At 31.2% G+C, this 17,573-nt stretch overlaps 2 protein-coding genes across 33 annotated transcripts; both read right to left on the bottom strand.

Moving 5' to 3' along the window:
- Window positions 1-208: 208 nt before the first annotated feature.
- Window positions 209-5,683, bottom strand: LOC146943839 (secretory carrier-associated membrane protein). The gene is made up of 12 exons (XM_085742139.1): window positions 5,459-5,683; window positions 4,730-4,846; window positions 4,543-4,605; window positions 3,723-3,756; window positions 3,330-3,452; window positions 2,825-2,887; window positions 2,640-2,733; window positions 1,605-1,650; window positions 1,448-1,515; window positions 928-976; window positions 633-698; window positions 209-512 (listed from the first exon to the last, which is right to left on the bottom strand). Exons 1-12 carry the CDS (start codon window positions 5,513-5,515, stop codon window positions 423-425), a joined length of 870 nt encoding a protein of 289 aa, XP_085598265.1. The 5' UTR covers window positions 5,516-5,683; the 3' UTR covers window positions 209-422.
- A 3,398-nt stretch (window positions 5,684-9,081) lies between these two features.
- On the bottom strand, window positions 9,082-14,695 carry LOC146943840 (uncharacterized). Of its 32 annotated transcripts, XM_085742120.1 has the most exons (18): window positions 13,842-14,339; window positions 13,717-13,756; window positions 13,476-13,606; window positions 12,967-13,060; window positions 12,737-12,844; window positions 12,478-12,513; window positions 12,182-12,292; window positions 11,992-12,075; window positions 11,794-11,912; window positions 11,493-11,594; window positions 11,302-11,418; window positions 11,154-11,219; window positions 10,536-10,602; window positions 10,244-10,297; window positions 9,921-10,016; window positions 9,722-9,748; window positions 9,558-9,593; window positions 9,082-9,445 (listed from the first exon to the last, which is right to left on the bottom strand). In XM_085742120.1, the coding sequence occupies exons 4-18, from the start codon at window positions 13,024-13,026 to the stop codon at window positions 9,320-9,322; spliced, it is 1,209 nt and encodes a 402-aa protein (XP_085598246.1). In that variant the 5' UTR covers window positions 13,027-13,060; window positions 13,476-13,606; window positions 13,717-13,756; window positions 13,842-14,339; the 3' UTR covers window positions 9,082-9,319. The 32 variants fall into 32 exon arrangements, with proteins under 32 accessions (XP_085598246.1, XP_085598247.1, XP_085598239.1 ...); XM_085742121.1 differs by lacking the exon at window positions 13,476-13,606 and having other exon boundaries at window positions 14,300-14,695; XM_085742113.1 differs by lacking the exon at window positions 13,476-13,606 and having other exon boundaries at window positions 9,558-9,596; window positions 14,300-14,695.
- Between the last annotated feature and the right edge of the window lie 2,878 nt (window positions 14,696-17,573).

The raw sequence follows: 17,573 nt of genomic DNA on the forward strand, positions 1-17,573 counted from the left end.
GATGGTCTTATATTTTGTGGGACATTTTTTTAAAACGATCTTATAATTAGGGACGGGGGAGCAAGATTCGGTGTTTAATCACAGAAAAAAATTATCATTTGGTGTTTCAGATTTCACATAATTAAATCCTTTTATCATCATGTGTGTAAGCTTATTTGTCCAAAAGAAAAGGTGACATATAGTCAACAAAATTACAAGACTATGTATATGACTCAATAAAATGTAGCATACTATAACCAATCACTTAATGTCTACATTTTCTGTTTATAATATACATTAACAAACCACATATAACAGGTAGCATGTTAGAGAGAGAAATAGAAACAAAAAATCTCGGTGAAATATTTGTAACACAATTTCTATGGCAAGTAATTTACAACACAATTAAATACAAGACATTTATATTGCCTTCAGAAGGTGCTTCATCGTAGAGCAGCCCCCATTGCTCCTAGTGCAGCTTCCCTCTTCATCTCAGCAGTCTTACCACCGCCACGGAAGTACATATATACTTGCTGTATGCGACAAAAGCAAAGAAGTTAACAGGTTACAGGTACTTTTTGGTTGTGTGCATTCTAAGTGATAGATGCATCCGTTTTAAGAATAAGTTAAAATATTGAAAAGTACAATCAAACCTGGATAACCCAGACGCTGACCAATGTTTCAAGACAGAACAATCCAAATCCAATGAAGTAGAAAATCTACAAGCAAATGGACAAAAAATATACCATTTATCAGTTGTTTGGAAGCAGAAAACTTTTCATTGCTTAGGTTTTGCAGTATTTGCGTTAGAACTATAATGTGGCTCGTGTGAAAAATTATAAACTGGCTTAGCAAGTATAAAACCGCCTAAGCAAATTGGAAATGTTCGACAAATAGCAATGAAACAGAGTACAAGAATAGTAAATACTTCAGGACAGGCATACTTACCCCAATAATAGTATAGTCACCAATCACATCTATGGCTGACAGAATGCCCCTGTATCAATGAGAAAACATCGCAAGCATTAGACCAAAAAATGAGAATAACACGAGGCTCTTGAAAATATAGAAAATTATATCCTAGATTTTACCACTTTTACCAACATGTGCATCAGTCTAACTTTCTTAGTTATACTAGAATCATGTAATAAATCAGCTCAGGTATATTTTGTGTGAAGTACTTAATTATCTACATATCCTAGGTTCAAATTCATGTCAAATTCTATAATTCTTTTCATAAATTCTTCTTTCACTTCTATTCTAGGAAACATGTACAAATGTACTTTCGAACCAAATAGGGTTGAGTACATGGATCAAATAGCCCCATTGTTTTAAAAACAAAGTCTGTGGAAAGACAAATTAAATTTCTCAATCTCCAGGTTATACATATAAAGCCATATGTATAAGCAATAAAGAATAAACAACAGTAGCATGTTAAATGAGGTGTGTGTAAATGAAGTCAACTTACGTCAAGGATTTTCCTTTGAAAACTATAGGAGGGGCAACAGCAGCTAAGATACAGAACCCAAGGTGAAGCTGTAAGCAGAAAAAGAAATGAGGCTAATTAATTTTTGCCCAATATGCAAAACAAAGCTAACATGCATAAAGCAAAATAGTCAATTTACCAGGTAAAACAGAAAAAACCATCCAAATTTAATAGCACTGTCGGTCCTGCAAAAGTAACAAAGCAACAAATCCACGATCAAGATCAAATCAGAAAAATCAGCATGTCAATGGCTGGATGCACAATCTTGCTACATCAGGGATCAAGCCCAGGGAGGGGAACACCAGAGGGGGTGACCCGCGAGACCGTAACGTAACATGTATCCATATTAACTTATTTTACTCATCAATGCTACCAGAAGTATTATTTATCAGCCTGGGCATTTCAACAAGGTCACTAGCTAAGGGATATCGTGACTAGATAGATGGGGCCTACAAATGCAAAATTTCAAGAATAACCATAAACTGATTTTAAGAGAAACCAAAAAATTATATGGAAGACCAAAGATTCTATCAGAAAACAATGAACTTATATTTTTCAAAGTAATGACAACAAAAGCCATTTTCCGTTAGGTGGAGTTGGCTATCATAAACTGTCCAATAACGACGACTAATTAAATTCAAATCCTTCTTAATGGTTCGGCACAAAAGTTATCTAAATCCCAACAACTGGGTCACTGCTCAGTTTTCTCAATGCTAATAATTCTACATGCCGCTCCCTTCGACTTCTATTATATAAAAGCAAAACATTCATCCTTCCAACCTCTCTATTTAACCAGGTGTTCTAATCTAACTAACTATTGATACTGTACTGTACCTAACTATAGATATTAAGGAATATCAAACTATGAACAACGTCGTCTTCTTTGAAAAATGAGATGACAGAACAATGTAATTGACCTCCAAACAATTTGACAATAAAGAAAAACCTCTCTCATTTGGTAAGGATAAAAATTGCAAGGAATTATTTCATTCAATTAACTAATTAAAACTTCTACGGATAATGTTAGAATAACTACAGATATCACCAAACATGACAAAATTCTGGTCTTACACAAGTGAAGCTATATAAAAGAGATAAGAGAAATGCTTGCAATTTTTAAATTTGTTGGAAAAAATCAAACAGTCAAATGCATGTAAAAATTAGAAATAGATACCTAAATGCACGATATAATGGTTTATACCACAGGACATATGCTCCAGGAACCCCTGCTATGAAGTAGATAATGGCAAGAAACCATATTTTTACACCTGTAACAGACAAGGGCGAGTTACACATCCATTGAATCTGTTGAATCAGATTTGTATTTCAAGCCATTCGATAACCCATTTCTAAACTGACCTTCTCCTTTAATCCAAGCTGCGGTGACAGCTACAACATTCCATGTCAGGCACAACACTAACCCTGCATCATATAATCTATCATCAACCATCATTGCCAATGGATTGTATCATATTACATTATTATTGATTTTAGTATAAAATCAAATCGACCTGTTGAATATTTGTTATAGATGCATTTTATATTATAACCAAATTCAAATCAAAACAGTGTTTTCAGTTTCACCAAGCTAAGAAAAACCAAATAGAGAATGTGTTCATCATGCCACCGACAGATTCAACAAAACAAGGTTTTAGTCATTTATATATTTGGGGTGTGGAAAACAAAAAAGAAAAAGCTGCCTTTTATACTTATCAGTATACTAAGATGTAAAATTTGCCATTGACGCCAATTAAAAGCAACCTCTTGTTTACTTTTTGAGTGCTACCTCGCTCTGTGTGGGTGCGGGCGCAAACCAATAACCATCCCCACTGCCACGAGAAGAAAACAAGACAGGATAACTTACCTAACAACGAAAAAAATGCAACATATTGAAGTCTTTGAAGGTGAACTGGAATTTCATTCGCGATATCATGATGGATAATTGGGAAAAATGGTGGCCAATTCTTCTCCTCAATAACAATTCCAGCTGCAAAACAGGGCGATTACATGTCAAGGATTAAAGCAGAACTATAGATATTGATCTTCAAGTAAAAGCATTAGTTCAAACTTTTCTATGAGATAAGTTCACAAATCGCATGTGTAGAATGAGTCGATTGGTATATGCAATTGAGTGCATCCTATCTATAGAATCCTCAAGTAGTAGTTTTATTCCAGCATTCAGTTGAATGCAGACACAAACAAAGAACAACTAAGGGAAAAAGTAAACTTAATCACAGATATAGGAAACATAAACTACCTCGTGAAATGGCTTCTTCTTTCCGTCTTACTTCCTGCATTTTGACAAATTAAGACAAAAAAATGCAGGTGAATTTCCAGGCAAGTATAGTTAATAAGAAACAGGCAGTCAGGGCTTCATATATACAAAGTTAACTGAAAGTAAATCTCAACATATACATACATTCTAAACATAGAATAGAAGACACCAAGATCTATAGAGGATAACACATGTTTCAGAAGATGCATTATTCCAGAGATCAAACTACCTTCTAATCACAGCAATTTCAGAGTTTAGAGTTTAGACGCACATAGTTTCCAATGTTTAAAAAATAATATAGTAATTACAAAGATTCAAGCATTACGCTTAAGAAATTAATATATAGATTATAAAATAATAATAACTTAGTTCAAATTAACCAGCTAGGTTCTTAGTTAATAGACTGTTTGGATCAGCGTCAACCAAGTCCCTAGACGTGCATTTTTTAGAAGCAGCAAATACTAGCTTCTTGTTTTCACGGCAAAATGGCCACTAGATGCGCGTCTGCGTCAAAAAGAAGCTGATCCAAACATGCTATAAGTCAATATGTATTGTTTATCAATTAAACACCGGTCTAGGTAGTTGTTTCTACACACAAAAAAAAAAAATCTGGGAACATAAATTAAAATTAGTAATTAGAAATAAAAATTAGACTCCACTGTAAATACAAGTTTTCCTGGGTTAAAAATTTCATGGTAGGGTGTGAAAATTATATCATGGGCAAAGATAAGGAAAAAAGGAAACCAACATACAGCATAAAACAATATTGTGAACCTAGAGGGCATAAGATTTCATTGTATACCTGTTCTCGTTTTCTCAATTCAGCCTCCTTGGCTTGGAGTTCCCTTTCCTTCTTTTTCACATCCTATTGTTAAAACATGTCATATAATTAGAAAACCATAAACTCTTGAAATAAAACATGTAATAAGTTTACAGATATGTATAAAAAAAGGATTTGGTATTTCAACAAACTCTTGTATTACACATACCGTTGATGCATCAAGGGGTATATCAACTGTCTGCCCAAAACCATAATTGTAATCAGCACGTTCAGGATTAAGAGGTGCAGGTCTTGAATTTGTGGCAGGGGCAACACTTCCAGAATTCTGAATTTTTTTAAAACGTGTTAGATGCGGGCAAGAAGATACGAATGATTCATAAAACTTCGTTAATAACATGAACGATATTTAACAACAACCAAAATCTTTTCATATCAGAGCGGGTTTGGCCATATAAACCAAAAGACACCATAATGCTGGCTGCATCATGAATGTTTATAGACAAAAAGTCGAATCTAACAAGTCCTTAAATGGTCTATCATTGAACATGGTTCGGCTTGGATCGCAGCGCTCCCCCAGACACACGTGATTACACTCAATTAATATATATCATTTTGTACAATCATTACAGTACATAACTAAGCTGCTCCCTCTGATGGAGTTGGATTCAAGTCAATTAGAGCTAGCTACACAATTTCTGAACAACCAAGTTGAAACCATCTTAAAAGCACAAAAGTAAAATGAAAAATGAAAATTGGAACCAGCTCAAACATAGTAAGCAGTGTCACGTGAATCAAGTCAAACCACAAGAATAGCAAACCCAAAATCCAAAAAAGAAATAAATTTATAAGACTCAAACATGACTGAACAAGATCAAATTGACAGACCCAGTTGAAGAAAACAAAAAAAAAAAGTTATTTTTAGAAAAGAGGTACTTACAGCAAAAGGGTTGACTTGTTCTTCGTCGAAGGGATTACTGTCGTAACGACCGGCCATGACAAGATAGAAACAAGCAGGCAGAGGAGAATACAAGAAAGTGCCAACTGTTGTTAAAAGGGAAGAAAGGAGATTTGGGACTTTGGATCAAAGAATGAAGAAGTTGTTATGGTAAGGTTACAAATTTTGATTTGAATCTTCTTATGCAAGAGAACAAAATGGATGCAACCAAATAAATAAATAATAGAAAATATAAAATGGGAGCAGTTTTATTTGTTTATCGAGTAAATGATATTTGAACAACCATTTTTTACAATTTTTGTGACAACTTTCTCTCTCATACTCACATTATCTTTTTACTTTCTCTCTATTGCTTTGGTTTTTGTGTCACTACCTCATTTCCTTTGTAAAATTTTGGTTGTCACAAAAGTTGTCACATATATGGATGTTCAAATAACACAACTCTTTATTTCTCTGTCTTTGGAGTTTAGACTTTAGGACACAGGAAGGGTCCTTTCTTTACTTTTGGTCAGCTTAATACACCTTCTACTCCTTGGGTTAGAGAGGACAAAGAATACAACAATAGTAGAGTTTAATATGAGTAAGTCGACTATATGAATCAAACTGCATCGTAGTGTTCGATAAAAATTATGTTTCTCTTCAACTCATAAAGAAGGAAGAATATCGTATAAAAATTGTATACAAATATGACGTTGGATATTGTTTTATATGTTCACATAACATTTCTCTTACATTGTTTATGTAAACTATAATGAATTATAGTAATCAAATTATTGAAAATATTTCACATTAACCATAAATTACAACTAAAATTACGCATATGAACGATTGCGATTTCTCAATAGTGTAAATTTTTTACACCGACAATGGCATTAATTTTATTGATATTTTAAAATGAAAAATAATATATTTAAAATAAAAATTTAAAATGGAATCGATTTAGTTTAACTTAATTTTAAGTGACGATTTAGTTGTTTTTCTTCTCACGTTATTTTGGTCATTCATCCATGTTTATTGGATTTCAAACTTGAAAACTCATTTAAACATTGGTAAAGAACTAAAATGACGTAAAAAAACGAATTATTATCTAAATTTTTTAAATATAGCACTTAGTAATTGATGGGAAGAGTAACAACTTGTAAAACCATCTTTATAATCTAATTGGTGTTTATTACGGTAAAACATAATGAATTTTGGAGTGATCCACTTAATATTTTTAATGATGGTGTATATTTTTTTTATGAATCGGATATTTTCTGTAAAAAATTGCAAAGATTAATCTTTCGAATCGAATAGGACCATAATGAATAACAAAGTTTTCATTCAAGAGATTTTACATTACTACATTCCAAAGATAACTTCTAGTTAAACTCGAAAAAATCCTTTTATCATCTCATCTAACTGATCTTCATTGATGATGATGATAATAATAATAATAATAATAATAATAATAATAATAATAATAATAATAAAGGATCCTTCTTAAGATCAGGGACGGATACATGTGGTCTTATATGTGGGCTTGTGCCCACACAAAAATTTGAAAAACCATTTTTTAGTAGTATAGAATGTATCAATAGTTGACATTTTGACCACATGGCTCATACTTATCATAAATCATTTCTCTCTTGGCCCGCACTTATCATCATATATGTCAAAAAAATTCTTAATAATATGAATATTATTAATAATCAGATGCGAAATCAGATGAGATATGACCGGTTAAATGATTGTTTAGTTATTTATATAGTGGAATATATTTTTACTGATATTAAAAATGATAAAATCATTCAAAGTTTCCATAATATGAAAAATTGTATAGAACAATGGTACAAATTTTCATATATGGTGCCCCAACTATTCAGAAATCCTAGATCCATCACTGTTTAAGATATATTTATGTATTTATGTAAGAGATTTTCCAGCGTAGAAGTGGGTTAGGAAAAATTACATACGTCCCAAAAGGGAAAAGTAAAAATAAAATACATCCAATTCCCATTATAGTATTTGTATTGCTTCAAAAAAATTATAGTATTTGTATTTTGACTCTGCAATGTCTCGTAAGAATGTTAGGTTGTACGATTCGACACTTTCAATAATGCACCTTGAAACCAATAGATAAATAGTTTTTTTTTTTTTTGACGAAAGATAAATAGTTCATATGTTCGAGAATTTTGATTTTTTACGACTTTCTGAAAATGACATTAGATTAAAAAATTATCAAAAATTCTTCTAAGCCTATTTGAAAACGTAGTTTATAAGGTTAATTAAGTAAATAGTCCCTATAAATATTCAGAATTTTGTTTTTAGTCCCTACAAAATAAAATCACACTTTTTAGTCCCTATAAAATTTTCCATCAGCATTTTTAGTTCCTATAAAATTTTTCCATCAGTATTTTTAGTCCCTAAAATGCTTAAGAAAAATGTCACAAGGACTAAAAAGTGTGATTTTATTTTGTAAGGACTAAAAACAAAATTGTGAATATTTATAGGGACTAAAAACTTAATTAACCCTAGTTTATAAAAAGAAGGTAAATTATGTCTACATTTTATGCATACTACATCCTCCATTTCTTAGGTTCTTTTAAATAGTTCTACGCATATTAAAAAGATTAGATACTACAATAAAAAAAAATGTTTGTATTGACAATTCGATAGCATCTTTTAAATAATTGTTTAGTTAAACAATAACACTAAAAGATTCCCTAAAAAAATAAGATAATTGATAAATAAATCCAGTAAATTGAAGAGAAGCTTATATTTATGTTCAGGGTTCATAAGAGAAACATAAAATACAATATATTTTCTTTAGATAAACTAAAAGTATAGTATTAAAAAAAGGAAAAAGAACAAAAAAGAAAATACTTGATTGACAGAAAATTTGTATTTTATGTTGATGGAAGTTGTAATAGGTTCAAACCTTCACATCAATGGAATGGTTTACTCACTAAAATTAACAAGCAGCCATACTAACGTGCCCGTTACGTTCATTTCTAACATTCTAGGCGCTTTGCAAACTTTCTTCCTTAAAAAATCAACTTTGTTGTATATTTTGCTGTAAACGAGATTCAACACAACCAAAACCCTTTATACACCTAAACCATGAGTCAAAGTCAATGCCTTGAGCTCAATGTTGAATTGGAGCTGGCATCATAACGAAAATTCTTGGCAATAGCTCCACTCAAACATTCTTTAGCACACATATTTTAGTCTTAAAATATACTATACCTAACTAAATATCATTTAAACAACTTCGCAAAAATTCACATTTTAGTGATGTTAGGAAAAAACCATCGAATAAAACCAAGCCAACAGCTACAAATCAATAACCAACATATCTTATCTCAAAAAGAGCCACCAACTCCATTACATAAAACCTCACCCAATATTGATTATTAACAACGCTGTCCTACCTTAAAAAAAATGTGGACCATGTACCACCAAAATCACTTCATGATGGCAAAACTTTTTCCTTCTAATCTACTCATAATAATACTAAGCTGGATTTATCATAATTGCATTTTGGGGGATTGCGTATTATAGGAAGAACAAGGAAAGAAGGGTGCCAAGAAAAAATAAATAGGGAGCATATCAACAAAAGAATATAAAGAGAAATGTGTTTTTCTTTTTTCTATCAAAAATGAATGAACTAAGAACTCACATAGCTACAAATACAAAATTATGGCTATAAATAAAGGTAATGGCCGTGAAAGAAGCTTTAGTATATTTGAGCAACCAAGCTAGCCTGTGTTTGGTTGGATTCACGTTGGTACGAAGCTAGCAAAAGGAGCTCCGTGTGAATGCACGGTGGGAAGGCAATCTACAGCAGAAGCAAAAATGGTCTTAGTGAGTGCTGCGCCATTTTCTAATGCGTCTCTTGAATGGATCAACCCAATTTTTATCCTTAGCAATAGCTTGATTCCAGCGTTCTTTAAAGACTTCAAGTTCCCATGTTGACTGTCTTCGTATCTACTCAATCCACATTAGCAAAGTAAACAACACGTCATTACTTGTTATTGATCATGATCACTCATCAATGAAATGAAATAGCAGATTTCCAGAATAGCTCAAAAAGTCTTACCTCAGATCGAACATCAACCGTTGCTCCACCTTGTTTCTGCTATCAACCAAATTAGAAAGGAAAAAAAAAAAAAGGTGAAATTTAGGAGCACTGGGATAGTAAATGAATGAAATAGGATTATAGATATAAGTACTATCTAAACGTCATGTAACTAAAAACTTTACCGTAGTTGTCTTTTTAAGTTTTGAAACCTGCAAAAATTAGGAAAGATGCTGTTACAAGAAATGGTGCTGAGGATCAACAACCAACTATTAAAAATGATAGAAATACCCTTTCAAGTTAGTCCACCGATGAAATCAATATTCTTAGTTTCCAGTGACACAGTACAGGTTAACGAAGCTAATATATGGAGGAGGAAAATACCTTGGTTGCACCATGACCGCTCCCACCCAGAGTCTGTATTCCCTTATGAACAACATATTGACTATCAACAACACCCACTTTTTTAGTTCGATCACCCTGAAAAACGACATTGATCTCACTAACGATGCTTCTCATGCATAAAAAGACGCTTAAACATGAGGGTGAAACAGCAGTAAGTCCAAGTTCAGCTTGTATATACATGATGCATCTCAAATTGACATACTATGATTTCTCATTAAAATGTGTATAAGAATATTCAATAACTATCTCTTGTTAAATGCAGTATTATACTAGTAATTCTGGAGAAAATGCATATTTCTCACCTGTGCACAATATCCTAGTTTCATATCCATTCCCCATCCATGGACAAGGTCATTCTGGAGAAAACACAGAGAATCATGTGTTACAAATATCGAATGCCAACTACCAAGAACATGGACTATTTTGATCCATTACTAACCCGTAGAAAAAATTGTCCGAAAATTACAAAAGAGACAGGGGTTAACTGCTACAAGCAACAAAGTTCTTGAATAATGTTGAAAGAATTCCACCACTTGATTTAGGGTTGCAGCTTAGTTTTTAATATTCATATATATGGACTGAAAATAAATTTACCTGTATGAGATGCCATGTACAATACCATGCAGATCGAGAGAAAACCGGAGCCATACCTTCCACAAACCTACACAAGTTGTATTCATGTTTTTGTCATTCGTAGCAATATTATACATGCCAATATTGTTCATAAATAAAGGAAATCAAAAGAATAGAAGGAAAACAGTGTAACACAAGGTCATCCGGACTTGATTGAACATCTAAAAAAATTTAAAGATATTTTTCAGCACGAACAAGATCTAACAAAAACAACATAAGGACATGCACTGTCGAATCCAGCTCCACTTAAGTGAGGAATTCACTTTAGAGTGTAAAGTGAGTAATATAAACTGTTAATCAACGGATCAAATGTAGATATTGCAAGTATATCATAACAAATCACAATTTTGTTAAAATAATAACACTTGATTTTTCTCACTTTACACTTTAGTCACTTCAGAGGATCCAAATTTTGCATTGTCAGTGTAAAGTTATTTACACTGACAACCAATCACAACTTGCTAACACATCTAACAATTGCATGACTACCTTTAACAGTTTTATATTTAAAGTGTTGGCAAATTGTGATTGGTTATAAATTTACACAGCTTTACCAGGTTCAAAGAAAGGAATGATTACCCAGTGCATGGCGGCCCTTCACTTGCATCTGAACACCTTGTACTTCCCCTGCGCTCATAGACTCTTCTGCACCAACGAAAACATTCATTGTAAGTACGATAAGCATCAACGAGTAAGTGCATATAAATAGTCTCAGAAAATAAATCACCTGTGAAATTTCTTGTTTCTAGCTCGAACTGTAATTCTGTGATGTATCTCTGTTGAATTCGGGTCAAGAGCTGGTTGAGATATCTCCAAACCTTCTTCCTTCACAATTTTAACATATCTGCAAAAGCAGGATGTTATAATATTAAAATATTAACACCAGTTAATGAAGAGCAACAAAAGCATCATTCATACCTAGACGGAGAAAAATGTTCCACGCCTAAATCCTCATCCCAAAGAAAGATATAATCATAAATAGAAACTATATCCGGATGCAGAAATCTTTTTGCAAACCACCTGACAAAGAACCCAAAAATACATATCTAAAACTTAGAAAGTAAACCATCAATTACATATACAAGTGTATATGCATGTGCATAGATATGGTAAATTAGTTGTTGCCCAATTCACCGTCTATAACATATTGCCGAGGCATTTATAGAGAAAAAATAGATTAAGACTTTAATTTCAATACGTTAATCAGTCTAATACATACCACTTTGTCTGATTCTGAGCGACAATGTGTATAGCCTTGCTACTCCAGTCAAGATTCCACCATCCATCCACATTCCCGTCATAATGGAATAAAATAATTGTAAAATTTTCTGGAAGAAACTGAAATAAATGAAATTAGATATAAGAATACTGCAGATACAAGTATTTTTTATAACCTAAGTACAATCATAAAAAGTACCTTTTGAACCATGGCATTGACATTATACTTTTGTTTAATACCGACTGGAATTGCCAGCAAGTTACGATTAGAATAATCCCTAGACTGCAATTTCACAATCACCACCAAGCAATCATAAGGTTTGTTAGCTCCGGTGATGCAACAGCTTCAAGAGAATAAAAATATAGAAGAATAATGCAAAAACTCTTACCTTTGACCTCGAATTACTTCTCAACCACAACGGCCTTAACTCTAAATCTGAACTATCTTGTATTATACCTCGTGGCAAGCCTTTCAATTTCTGCGAAGTGGTCGAATATGCCTGTAACGACATCAACAGTTCCAATGAGTAAAAAAATGTATCCAAAGTACAGAACCATATTAGTGCAAAGATTGTAAAACAGCCACATTAACCACAAATTTTCTATAATGCATCAAATATCAAATATGAAAATGGAAGAATCAGAAAGCTAATAAGGTGTGTAAACTGCCATGAGATTTTTTTACCTCTGTTTTTCCCCATAAACTCCATTTCTTGTCAATCTGATAGTAGCGGAAGATGAACAAAGAAGGAAAATCAATGAAATTAGCATAGTCGGTACAAGAATACAACAAGTCATATAATGGTGCATTATAATTAGAAGGACAAAGAGTTTAGTAGTTTCATAATTATAGGACTCTGGATAAAGCAATGCTAGTATATTCTTAATAACATGCTAAATTAAGTATCAATTTGAAATACATAATCATTCTACAAATCTCGTACCTCTTCTTGATGATACTGGTACTTTGTAGTTCTATATACAATGAACAACATTACTGTACACACAACTGCCATAAAAGGCAATTGTTTCATCCTGAAACTTGATTTACCCTGCTCCAATAAAACCGATGTCAAAATAGTGAAGTCGCATACGAATATTCAGAATAAAGATAGCTAGCTATACACGAATTCACCTAAAAAAACACCAAGACTAGAAGAAAAAAAGGACAGACCCCATCAGACAATCCACTCTTTTTTCTCATCAGCCATCTCAACGATTTCATCGACGTCATTCAATCTTTTATTCAGTGTTCTGTTCATCAAAAACTGCAACACAAAACATATTGGTAAATAAAATGACCATACCCTCAAAAACATACTATAGTTCTTAAAAGAAGAGGGTTGTCCTTTATCTAAATTAATGAACACTAACTAAGCTAAGGTCCAAAACATGACATTCTTTCATACAAATTCACATCCTAAGCTAAACCTAACCTTCATAACCCTACTATATAAAACTTTTTAGGAGGGACTAAGGTGATATTCATATACATGCAATGTGACAAGTGACAAAGAAACATGAATTTCACGCCCTAGATTGCTGAGTCAACACATAAAATACAAAAAACCAATAAATAACCAACACACAGAATCAACACATAAAATACAAAAAACCAATAAATAACCAACACACAAGCAAAACAAAACAAAACCAAATTTAAATTGCTTAAAACATAAGCACCTAGGAACACGGAAACAGAACTTCAAGCATTGGATTTTCCACTAAACAACAGGAATCACGTGAAATTTTCAAATAAACATACACACAAACGTTTTCTCACAGCTGTCCAAAACACTAAACTGCACCTGAAACTGAAATCAAAGACTCTTTCCTATATGTTTTTCAAACCAGAAAAATAAAATAAAATAAAAAAACTTGTATAGATAATAAAAGAGGAAAAAAACAATAACCCTTCACTGACCGTTTCAATCAGATCTAAAACCCTTTCGTGACGCTCTTTCCTAACATTCAAAGAAGAGTAAAGTTTCATTTTCACACCAAAAACAAAACTTCATAAAAAATTCTAAAAATAACAAAATCACTTACACCTATTCATTCACCTAAAAGTCCTTCTATAAACTATTCAATTTCACTCTAACTAACAACAAATTCTAAGATTTTCAGCCATTATTTTCATACCCTGGATCTTCCCTTGTTTTATCAGACCCAAAAAAGTGAAAAAGACAAAGACAATGAAAAGCAATGACCAAGTAGTTGAATAGACTAAGAAACTTAAAGGGTACCCTTAAAAAATAACAAAGCATAAAACTTTGAAAAAATCAAAATCAAAATCAAATGAAAATAGTAGTAGCTGAAACGGTGAAACCCATATGAAGAAAAATATGATAAAAAAAAACAAAAAAGCTGATAGGATCTTAATCTACACGATTGACACGAATCAAAAAGAACAAGAAGAACAATAAAGAGTTAAACAACACAATTTTCAACATAGAAAAAAAATGTATTAAAAAACAAAAAGTGGTGTAATAAAGAAGAAGATGAACCTGAAAGTTAGAATTGAATGCTGCATGCGTGTCAAAGTTTGTGTTGTGTTGGTGAAGATGAAGATTGAAGAAGGAAGAGTTTGATGATGACAAGTGCAGTGCTTTGTTCCCACTCGTGTCAATATCGAAAACAAAACACAAACAAAAGTGTTTGTCTTTGTGATGATGATGTGTGATGTGTTTATTCGATTGAACTTGTTGTTGTAGTTGTTGAATCTTGGTTGTTGTTAATTAAAGAAGATTGGAAAATTGTTAGAAATAGAAATAGAATCCATAGATATGCTTCTTCTTCCTAGAGAATTTTCGCCGAGAATCTCGTAGTATTACTGTTTTTTATTTTTTTTCTCTCTCTTTTTTTTTTTCTTCCTATCCTAGTCCTAGTAAAATTAGGAACATGTTTTGTTTTTGCTCACATCGTTTATTTGTACCCTCTGTTTTTTACCTCATCATGTCAAGGAAATAAATTCTAAAAATAGTAACTATCAATTTAGAAAAAAAAAATTGTCATAATTTTTATTAAATAATTTTTATTTTTTACTCTCTTTTGTTGATTACTATTTATGATTAATTTGATTTAATGCTCAGTTATGAGCATGAGAGTAGTGTTTATTATTTAATGTTAGTTTTAGTTTTCTAGGTTTTTTGTCGTGCGAGTGAACAGAAAATCAGCTCATTCTAAGTCTTCAAACTCAGTTCGCATAAGATTCCGTTAACTAAGTTAGTATAAGTTTTTGCTAACGTAATTCACTTAAGCCACCTCAAATTTAGTTCGCATAAGCATGTACAAAAAAAGGATTAATAGTGTTTTTCACCCCTGTAATATAGGCAATTTTCGGTTTTCGCCTCTGTAAAATTTTCGGTTTGATTTGCATCCTTGTAAAACCTTTTTTTTTTCCAGAAAACACCCTCCCCAGTCCAACTCAGCAAATTCGCTTACGTGGCGCTGATTTGGCATTTTTTTTTCATTTTTTATTTTTTTATTATTTCCACATCAGATTTTAATTTTAAAATATTTGAAAATAAATTTTCAAAAATCCAAAAAATCATTAAAATATTCGGTTTTTTTCCAAAAATTTAAAAAATCGAAAAATAATTTTTAAAAAACTCAGAAAAAATATTAAGATTTTTTCCAAAAATTAAAAAACAGAAAAATAGTCATATTTTTTTCCAAAAAATTTAAAAATCAAAAAAATCTAAAAAATTATAAAAAAATTATTAACATATTTTTTTGAAATTTAAAAAATTAGAAAAAATATCAAAAATATAATCAGATTTTTTTAAAATTAAAATGATTTTAAAAAATTCTCGAATTTAATTTTCAAAATACAAAAAAATTAAATTTTCAAAATTAAAAAAAAAGGTCATAAATTCTGGAATTAAAAAAATTCTGAAAAAATTTAATTTTTAAAAATCTGGATACAAATTTAGAGGGTTTTATAAAAGTCGTGGAAATTCCATTTTTCCTAGAATTAAGCTCTTCCTTAGAGGAGGTAGAAATCATAAATCTTATAAAATCTTTCCTCGACGATGGCAAAACCCTATGATATTATTTGAGAATAAAAAATCTTATTATAACCCCAAAATGGATTTTTGTTAGAGTCGTTAGGCAAAAAAAAAAACTGTGGAATGAAATGATTTTTTTCCCAATATTTTATTAAAATTATGGTATAAAATTTTCGAATAAAAAATCTGAATTTTTTCAATTTCAGATTTTTTTTTCAAAAAATCGGACATCGGACCTCTTTTGTAATTTTGAAAATTAAATTCCAGAATTTTTTAAAATCTTTTTAATTTTTAAAAAAATCTGATTATATTTTCTATTTTTTTATTTTTAAAATAATTTTTTTCGATTTTAAAATTTTTTGGAAACAAATATGACTATTTTTCTATTTTTTTTTATATTTCAGAAAAAATCTTAATATTTTTTCTGAATTTTAAAAAAAAAATTCGATTTTTTAAATTTTTCGAAAAAACTGAATATTTTTATGATATTTTTATTTTTAAAAAATAAAATCTGATGTGAAATTTTTTTTTACACCTGGCCATTTAAAAAAAATAAAAAACGAACAAAAAATGGCAAATCAGAGCCACGTAACCGAATTTGCTGAGTTGGACGGGGGAGGGGTGTTTTATGGAAAAAAAAAGTTTTACAAGGATGCAAATCAAACCGAAAATTTTACAGGGGTGAAAACCTGAAATGGTCTATATTACAGGGGTGAAAAACAATATTAACCCTAAAAAAAAGTATGCAACTTATAAAGATATTTAATTTGAATATGGACCGTTCAATTTTAAACGGACGTCTACCGATACATGACTGCAGGGATTTGCTTGCTGCAACAAATCTGATCAATAGATGATATGCTAAGCCCGAGTTTAAAATGTTTTTGGTTGATATAAAATGAGTGAATATTTAATTGTCTTGATTAAAAAAAATGACTGAATTTTTAATTTGGTCTTAATAAAAATAATCTTTGGTTTTCATTTCTCATGAACAGGAAAGATTGTTTTTTAACTATGTCATTGACTACTTAAACCATCTTCAATGCATTGCTATTAACTTTTAAAAAAAAAAGATGCATTGCTATTAACGCGTACAATAGTTAAGTTGAGTTTTTTTTTTTTTTTGGTGGTCGGAGGTTCGGGTTTAAACCTCCGTACTTTACATATATTATGCATTGTCCTTACTAACTGAGTTAAACTCACGATGACAATAGTTAAGTTGAGTTGACATCCACATGTAAAAACATATTTCATTGTTGGACGGTTATTAATTCAATTGCGGGACTCTATAGTAGTATACATTCAGAATAAAAATGTGTTCTTGTCATTGAAGTGAAAAAAGTCATTGTTGTTAAATGTTAAATTTCGTAAGGCGTTTGTGGAACCACAAAAATCAACTTATATACATGAATTTGGTTATGAAGAGTTAAGAGCATGTGTATTGGAGATGCTCTTACGTGTCTTACCAAGTGTTACATGATCTTACGTGACACCCATGGACTTGTGACGTTGTTTTAACATTTAATTACTTGAAGAAAAAAAAAATCTTCACCCCTAAAAGGCTAAAGTGAATTTTGGTTATCATCCCTAAATTAAATATTTGGACCAAAGATAATGGTTACAGAATTTATAGATATGGCGATTTTAAAACTAAAATTAAAATATAGGAACCAAAAATCAAAACTTACCTATCAGAAGGACAAAAACAATAGTTTTGCATTTTTTTTATGGATAAAACTAAGGAAAAATTTACAAGGATTTTTTTTTTAAG

The sequence above is a fragment of the Medicago sativa genome, chromosome 2, assembly GCF_051527215.1.
Source record: "Medicago sativa cultivar Bolivia chromosome 2, Bolivia_mono, whole genome shotgun sequence".
NCBI classification, from domain to species: Eukaryota; Viridiplantae; Streptophyta; class Magnoliopsida; order Fabales; family Fabaceae; genus Medicago; species Medicago sativa.